Source organism: Myxine glutinosa, chromosome 6 (assembly GCF_964187855.1).
Source record: "Myxine glutinosa chromosome 6, kmMyxGlut1.1, whole genome shotgun sequence".
Taxonomy (NCBI): domain Eukaryota; kingdom Metazoa; phylum Chordata; class Myxini; order Myxiniformes; family Myxinidae; genus Myxine; species Myxine glutinosa.
In genome coordinates this window covers 104746576-104755975 of record NC_136266.1, presented here as the reverse complement: position 1 = coordinate 104755975, position 9400 = coordinate 104746576, and the positions used below count along the sequence as shown (strand labels likewise).

General features: G+C 44.1%; 1 protein-coding gene across 1 annotated transcript in view; it reads left to right on the top strand.

Moving 5' to 3' along the window:
- Positions 1–9400, top strand: part of LOC137416593 (small G protein signaling modulator 2) — a 113168-nt gene that overhangs the window by 58359 nt on the left and 45409 nt on the right. Inside the window, exons 9-11 of the mRNA XM_078781055.1 lie at positions 1284–1444; positions 7224–7392; positions 8338–8580. Coding sequence (XP_078637181.1) covers positions 1284–1444; positions 7224–7392; positions 8338–8580 — 573 coding nt within the window. The remainder of the gene's footprint in view (positions 1–1283; positions 1445–7223; positions 7393–8337; positions 8581–9400) is intronic.

The window sequence follows — 9400 nt, the reverse complement described above, 5'->3', positions numbered from 1 at the left end:
TAGTTGATGCATAGAATGGTCTCCCTCGAAAGGTAAGGCCAGCAGGAACACTAGATCATACTAAAATACGCAATTTGGTGTCTGTCTTTTTGATCGCAACCCATTCGGTCGTCCTTTACTTATCCAATCTCAACCAAACCCAACATGAGGACTAAGGGGCACACAATGGAGGTTGTAACAACTTCATTTCATCCCCCACCCATTCCCACCTCCCAAAGGGGGTTTTCAGCCTTGGCCAAAATCCGTGTTAAGGTGTATCCGTAAATCCGTTTGGGTCCGCCAAATCTCAGGCCCTCCTCCCAGTGGGGAGGGAGGGAGGAAGAGAGTGGCAATTCTATATGTGGCAAATTGCGTGCTTGTTCTGGGGTCGCCCAGATATCTCAGATGGCAGAGCACCAGTATGGTCCACCAGAGAACCTGCATTTGATTCACACATATTTCATAATAATTTTCTGTTTCACCCTCTTTGTCCAAAATTAATAATTTTCTTTCACTCTCTTTCCAAAAAACATATTGTGCCTCAACAGATGCATTGGAGTATGAAACATGTGATTCAGGTTATTAACTGCATTGACTATAACTAGGGCATGCCCGTACTATATATAAGCTAGGACGTGCCCGTACGTGGGTGCCCGTTCCTTGCCAAAAAAAAAAAAAAAAAAAAATTTGTGTAGGGGTGTGTGTGTGTAAACATCCTAGGGCGTGCCCGTACGTGGGTGCAAAAAAACATGCGTGCAAACAACAACAACAAAAAAAAACGTTGAAACCACGTGGCAGTAACGACCACAGAACCCCCCCCCCCTCTATTTACATGAATGGTTTGGTCCATTCGCAACGACCACAGAACCCCCCCCTCTATTTACATGCAATGGTTTGGTCCAAAGCGAACGGCTTGCAGTGTTTGGTAAAGAAATCGCCATAGCTCGGTAACTACTTGTCCGATTAATTTCAAACCTTGAAAAGGCACATCCTCGGGTCCCCAGCAATATACCTGGCAAGTTTCAAGTATATCGGACCGGTAGTTGTCGAGAAACAGCGGTCACAGACAAACATACACACATACAAACACACATACAAACACACATACAAACACACATACACACATACACACAGAGATTAATGGAATTATAGATAGATGACAAATTTTCTCAAATCTTATTAATATACAAACATTACTTTGGCCTTTATAAGACAAGTCTAGGTAAAATTGGAGATGCCCTTGTCACTGTCTCAGATTAAGCAGCTCCTCCTTGTCTGTGAATATTTGCCTGTTTGTGATGAAGGCAGTGAAAGTGTTCTGGTGCTGGTTGGACAAGATGGTGTACAAAGGCCTCCGGTTCATTTTCCTCCTGGAGGACATCTGCTCTCATTTCTCACGTGCCTTGAGAGCGGCCTGGCTCCCAATGGATGCCTCGATCCGCCACTCGACCCACACAGTGACAAGGTACCGTCACATACCAGGACCTTGTGTTGTCAAATATTATTGTTATATAGTTTGAATCCTGGATGATTGTTGATAAAATAGAAAATTGCCAAATATATAGCTTGGCGATTGGGATACTTGCATGGGCAAGCTGTGTTCTGAATAAAACTTGAAAATCATTAAAGAGGAGATTACAAAGGGACGTTATTGAAATGCTTACATTTGTTGAAAGATTTTGAAGAAATTAATGATATTTTTTGTTTTTTTCTAAAATATTATTTGAAGGAGAAGGAAATGCAGCATTAAGGTTAAAAAGAAGAGAACAAAGTCATCATTAACACAGCATTTTTCAACAAACAGAGAATAACAAAGTATAGGGTGGGTAAAATTTCCTTTTGAAACAAGTTCAATGAGAAAGCCTTCGAAAATGCAAAGCCCATTCGCGTCCGCTCTGTACTCGAACTAAACTTGACAAAAAAAAAAACAGCTTGAAAAACCCCGTAAAACTTAATAGTTATTGTTCTCTATATCTTACTATAATTCACCAAATGTCCGTCTGTCCGTTCGAAGGTAGCGCAAAAACAGCTGAACCGATCACAACGATATTTTGGGTGGGTATTCCTGGGACCCCTTGGAGTAAAATAGGCTATATTGATTTTCCTTTTTTTTTTTTTTACAGTTTTTCCAAACACGATGGAATAATATTTACCGATATGAACAGTGATGTGGCTTTTATTGAAATTCTACAAATACTGTTTACATTTTGATGAGAATTACGTACCTGCCGCGAATGCGGAAGTGGACAGATTACGGCAATGCGCGGGTTTGATAATATCCCAATACAACCGTCATTCAATCGTAATGTTTAATCGTTAAACGTTAATCGTATTAATCGTTTTGTTAAAGTATTAATGGATGATTGGAATTGAGTGAATACAAGTATGATTTTGAATTCGTAATTGTATTCACCCACCCGTACGGAACTTCACATCAGGATTTAAATATTTGTTTATGTCACGAATGGTGTTAAAAGTTTATTATATTAATTTGTATTTGTGATTGGAGTTATGCTGTTTGGAATGAAAATAGAGATATCGTGTTCAAGTGAATGACGAAATGCAGTGACGGTTTTACATTCTGAATGTGAAATTCGCGGATCACCATATGCAGATTCGCCATTGACTGGGAATGGAACACACGTACCCATTTGTTTGCGAACGGGTACGTTTTTCATGGAAGTCCTTCACGAACTTGCTGTCCATGTCTGACATGCGACTGAAGATGCTACAGGAATGTGGAATTTATTGGTTTCATGCTTTAGCATTCGCCGTTTCTGCATTGTCTGTTTGCTTATGGCCTCCCACCCGTGCCTAGCACGGGTATCTCACTAGTTCTCATAATAAAGGTTTGTTGAAAATTGGATGACAAAAGCTCAACTGGTAAGCTAGAGAACATCCCAAAATGCAAACAGATAAAATAAAGAAACAAGGAATCGATTTTTTTTTAAACCCATCTGTCTCGCGCTTCACATCAGCGGATGAGCTAATAAGACCTAATACGACCTGTGATTTTGCCCTTTGACATTTTTGACCCAAATAATAATTAATCTTCTTCATATTATCATAATAATAAAAACGCCTGATGTTGGCTTAGCGGTTAGGGTGCCGGCTTGGGATCCTAGGATCCTGGGTTCAAATCCCGGTCGATCGCTGAATTAACACCAGGGGGGTTGACTCAGGCTGTCATCCTTCTGAGGTCGGCAAATGGAGTACCAGTTCACTGGTAATTCCCTGTGTGTCGCAAGAGGCGACTAACAGGGTTGGCGGCAGGAAGGGCATCATCTGTAAAACATTGCTTCAAAAAGGTGACCACGGTGCCTGAAAAAAGCCAACCCCTGCTCTGCGGGGGGAAATGGCCTCTAAAGGGTGGTTCTTTTCTTTATCTATATATATAAAACACAGTTTGTGTGTGTGTGTGTGTGTGTGTGTGTGTGTAATGTTACCGATAGACTCCTAAACGGAGAGGCTCACGAACTTGATATTTGGCACAAACATGGCCATTGAGCCTGGTACGAACATGGTCGACCTAAAAATTTATTTCATAATATTTTTTAACCATATTTTTACCTCCGCGCATTTCAGCGAGGAATATTATGACCGGAATGGCAGAGCAGCACGCTGATTCGCTCAGAGTGATCACGTGATGTTCCAACTTTGCCGCCATAATCTTACAGTTATGCGTTCGCACGTAATTCAGTTTTTTCACATTTCAGCGAGGAACATTGCCATTCACACCACATAGGTTTTTTTTTCTTTCATCTTTAGATCCATATTTTTAGCCATAATGTAGCGAACGTAGCATAGCTAACGTAGCGTTAGCATAACGTAGCGATCCTTGCTCAGGATCTTCGTCAGGTTCGCGAGCGAGTTAGCCAAAACGTAAAAGTGAAAATATATCGAATTTTTTATTGATATTTACCTCAGCGCATTTCAGCGAGGAACATTATACACGGAATCTCAGCCGGTGGCAGAGCAGCACGCTGATTCGCTCAGAGCGATCACGTGATGTTCCAACTTTGCCGCCATAATCTTACAGTTATGCATTCGCATGTAATTCAGTTTTTTCACATTTCAGCGAGGAACATTGCCATTCACACCACATAGGTTTTTTTTCACTTTCATCTGATATTTGTGATTTATTTCAAACAAACTGTATTTCCCATCTACACGGCCATGTATTCCTATTAACGTTATGTAAAGTACATAAATTGTGTGGATTACATCATTTGTGGATGTGATCAATTGCCAGTAACCATCTATATCCCTCCCTTCCCCTTCCCTCCTCCACCTCCCTCCCGCTCCCCCTCCCTTTCCCTCCTCCCCTCCCCCTACCCTTCCCCCTCCCTTCCCCCTCCACCCTACCCTCTCCCCTTCCCCCCTCCCCTTTCCCCTCCCCTCCCCTCCCCCTCCCCTCCCCTCCCCTCCCTTCCCCTCCCCCTCCCCTCCCCCTCCCTTTCCCCCATGCCCCTCCCTTTCCCCCCTACCCCTTCCTTTCCACCCTACCCCTTCCCCATCCCCCTCCCCCTTCCCCACCCCCCTCCCCCTCCCCCCTCCCCTCCCCTCCCCCTCCCCCCTCCCCTTCCCCCCTCCCCTTCCCCCTCCATTCCCCCTCCACCCTACCCTCTCCCCTTCCCCCCTCCCCTTTCCCCTCCCCTCCCCCTCCCCTCCCCTCCCTTCCCCTTCCCCTCCCCTCCCCCTCCCTTTCCCCCATGCCCCTCCCTTTCCCCCCTACCCCTTCCTTTCCACCCTACCCCTTCCCCATCCCCCTCCCCATCCCCCTCCCCCTCCCCCCTCCCCCCTCCCCCCCTCCCCCCCTCCCCCTCCCTTTCCCCCATGCTCCTCCCTTTCCCCCCCTACCCCTTCCTTTCTGCCCTACCCCTTTCCCACCCCCCTCCCCCTCCCCTCCCCTCCCCCCTCCCCCTCCCCTCCCCCGCCCGGCAATGCCGGGTACTTCTAGTAGTATTATCATAAAAAAGGTTTGTTGAAAATTTGATGGCAAAATCTCAAATGATAAAAAGGTTATGGGCTGGATAGACCGACGGACACACAGGGGAGCGGGGTGGGGGGAGGGGGCCAGTAAAAGGGACAGGAAAGACACCGCGCGTGGGATCATTAACATCCACCAACCTATGCCAGCAGAATAGACGTCCGCCTTAATATCCATCTGACGGAGGCGCACTTATTGATGCAACTCCTCGTCTGCGAGCACCAATTTGAGTTTATCGTCGGAATGAGAATCGAACCCAGATGAGACTGCTCAAAGGTAATTATTGCGCTCCCTCTGGACCATCTTGTCAGACAAGAATCCTAAATTATGAAGTGCATTTTTGTAGAAAGAAGCTTTTTGAGTCACAAATATCAGAGAAATTAATTGTACAGCGAATCTCCCTTTGCTTGAACATTATTTAGTCCTCCTGGCGAAGTATATATCCCTCATAAATTTGAATCTCTCTGTAAATAGTAGTCGGTCACTGTGTGCTCTTACACGGGACAGATTTTCATTCCACAAGGTCAAAGCATAGCCACCTCTTGTCGGGGCACATTTTGAAATTTGTAGAAATGTGAAAGCCTCAATATTGTACTGCAGTAAGTCGCAGACAAGAATTGGTCCTGTATATCGGAAGATGTGTATTAAACAATTACTCCTTAGGAGAATGTGTGAAGGAAATTCCTCACTGTGGTATTCATGCGATAAATCAGTATAAAGAAGAAAATGCAGTCGGCTACTTTCGTCATTATAAGTCTTTATTCAACTATTTAGGTGCACATACAAAGGATAGAGATTTCAGGGCCTTTTTTAGGGAGAAACAGGAGTCGGTAAAAGCAGATTAGCCTTAGATTTAGCAAAGCAGAGTAGAACCTTCTACTATAGGCCTCCAGGACAGTGGTTCGATGGATATATAAGTCAAGAAACAGTTGTAACGGATGAGTTTAGGCCAGAGCATCTTGAGTATAGTTGTTTGTTGTCAATGTTAGACCGGTACCCTTGGCACCCTCGAGTTAAAGGAGTATTTTGTAGTTTTGTAATAGCACTGGATACCGACACCCGCAGGAGTCATTGACACTACATTTTGGACCTGACACTGTTGAGTTGGAGTTAATGGTGCACACTTTTTTCTGTGTTGTCAGTTGTACTGCCTGTTGACCAATCATTGTTCAGCAAAGCGTCTGTTTCAACCACGAGGACCATTTGTAGAAGGTACTATTGTGCCACGGTTTCTGCCAGTTGTAGGTCCGCTCCAAGTATGTTCCACCTGACCTTCACTCTTCAAAATTGTCATTCCTGGGATTCACAGTCGATCTCAGCCACAGACAAAATTTCCATTGCCACCTAAGTGTAATGGATGTTACAATCCATCACCCTGCAATGGAGCACAACGCTGTCCAGGATTTGGCTCCCTGCCATGGTAATGTAGGTGCCGTACTGTGCTCTGTAAAGGAGTTATGGCCGATGCACTGAACTGTTCTTGCGGTCTACACACGTTTTAAAACAGATTACCGTTAATTTCTTTATCCGGAAAATCTTGAGACCTCCTTGGGAGTTTGGATGTTTTGTGTCAAACTGGGAGTTTCCGTGAGACTCGTGGGATGCTAGTTTTGTTCCGAATCTTTATTTGGCCTTCAGTGGATGTGAACTTTCAAATTATTACCCTCGCCAGAAGACAGGGTATTGCATTTGAGTCCGTTTCTCTCTGTCTGTTTGTTTGTCCGCACAGAATAAATATGATTTTCTCTGCAACCGTTGGTCCGATTGATAGGAATTTTTCACCATAGGTGCAACTCCACATGTAGAATTTTTTAATGATAATTATGACGTCATAGGTCACGTGGTTCTGCCGCCATCTTGGAAAAATCGAAAAACTTTGCACCTCTATATCTCGGAAAGCGCTGAATAGAAAAAAATTGAGACATGGCTCATTGTAAAGAACTCTCCATGGGGAATAAAATATGTTAATGATGATGTCATAGGTGCCTCCATTATGACGTCATAATTCGACAAGTACAAAACTTCATCCGATCAAGATGAAATTTCTTGAGCGTCATGTAGGCATAAATTGGTGGAGAAAAAAAAATAATGATGACGTCATCGATCACGTGGTTCGGCCGCCATATTTGTTTTAACACAAAAGCCTTAAAAAACACTGAAAATACATCCTGGTGAGGGTTTGCAATCTCTGATTGCTCTTTTTCTTGTTTGTTATTGTTTTTGTTATTACTATTCCTATTATGTGTATCTTCAGGGAGGTACATTCCAGCGCTCACGTAAACGCCTTGTCAGGATGCCAGCTGCCATTGATCAACCCGATCAGCCAGAGTTGGGTACAACACGGGCAGCCATGATGACTACCACTACCGAAAAGATGGACTTCGTATTTAGGATCATATATCCGAACCAGCGTAGCACTAATGGTGAGTTTTGGTGCTTACTCCTGGGATTACTTGGAAGCACAATGAGCTGGATCCTCTTGATTTGAAATGTCTTTGAGCTCCAATAATGAAGGTTTACTTATTTATGTTTTTCGTATCATTATTTGTGTGTGCACCCTGTATTCCTCCTCCCAAGAGATTATGTATTTCTGTGCGGTTTAATAACCTCAATGCATGTCTTGTGCCATAAATAGTCAGGAAGTTGGTGCTGCCTTCAGCATTTATTAGTCAAATGTTGGTGTATCTTTAGTAACATCAACTACAGCAGATTTTGGGGAGAAAAATCAGGAGGCAGGATTTTGCATTTGGATCAGGAGGCAGGATTTGGAAAAGTACCTTTTGATCTTTAACGTCCACAATGAAAATGCAAATCATAAAGCCAACCTAACATTCTCCTTGAAGGATGACATATACTCTATGATGCAGTTTTGGCTGCGAAGCATCAGTAAAACAGTTTTTGTTGAAGATAGTTTTTTGGGGAATCAAATCGAGACTAAAATTTAAAGAGACGGGAAGCCAGCATGAGCTTCACCTTATTTATTGATTTGTATGTAAGAGAACCATCCCCGGTGCTCTATACCTGGTTAAATGCCACGAAATTGTCTTCTCATGAGAATGATCCCAATGATAACACATTACAAATGAGAAATTGTTGCAGCATGGTCATTAATATGGCTCTGTTCACCCCGTTGCTTAGTAACAAGAAATTTTCTTTGGGCACAAAAGCCTGAGCTACAAAGCTACAAAGACAGGCCAATCAGGCCAAAGCTTTCTCTGAACTACAAAGACAGGACAATGAATGTCTGTGCTACCGAGTCCACTGTTTGAGCGATAATCTATTTTATATTGATGTGCCCTGTGACCTCCCCTCTCCCTCTGTCTCCGCACCACGGTCCCTCAACTCCCCTCTTATTCTCGTCGACGCAGTCATTATCATTCACCACTATGGCACGACCAGCAGGGCGGGCAGCGGCTCCATGAGTAGCGGTGATGAAGAACAAGAGCGCGTGGCGAAGGAAGCCTTTTGGGAGGCCAGGCAAGGCGTGAGGCGCTACGCCGGGCACCCAGCCGCTCCCCTGGCACACGCTTTGCAGGGTGGCTTCCTACTCACAGCCTTTATTCCTCCGCTGTTTTGGCCGCCCCCTCCAACCAACCAAGTGCCTTCCCTCTGTAAATACCTCCTTGCCGTCACTTCATTCTGTGTCATACCGATTCATTCTGCCCACTCCACTACCTTTCCTGAAAGGCTCACCAATCTGCTTGACTACACATATTTCACTCCTTTCATTCTTCACTCCCATCACCAACAACTTGCTTCAATTGAATCATTTAGTTGGGATGCTTTTTTTTGATTTGCTCCCCTCGACTTGCTAACTGCGATCATAGTTAGACAGCAGAACATTCCTTGCCGATTAGGTTTTCAGGACACATTGACCGGGTGTTGTACGAATTACCGTGTTTTACTACTTTGTGCAATGTACAGGGCAGATGTTAAATATTTCTCTCAACTAAATGCTTCAGGCGAAAACGTTTTAATTTATTTATTAATTCGATGTGATTTGTGGAGGAAAAGCAAAATCCCAATTTTTGGACTTTTGGCGATGAAATTGACGAGTACAGCCAGACTCCTCGACATGGCACCGACCTGGCATCCTTGTTGGCATGCTTGCCTTCATTTGTCTCTTTGTGGCCTTGTCCTGCTGTTGTGCCTGCGCATGCCATGCAGGAAGCATGTCCATTCTTCCAGTTCATTGCCTCAAATCACTCCTTCAGTGGGGGATTGTATTTCTCCTATAGCATCAAAACCCACACTTTTTAAATGTATGGAAAAGCCTTTTCTGCCTCAAATGTCAGAGGTGACTTTCGTAATGCCAGGCACAGTTGGTATACTCTTGACCTGGCAAGAATTCGAAATTGTCTGTTTTTATTTGCTCTTTGTTCAGTGTTCGTCAATCTTTCATGATATGATGATGAAGTTGCTTGTTTCACC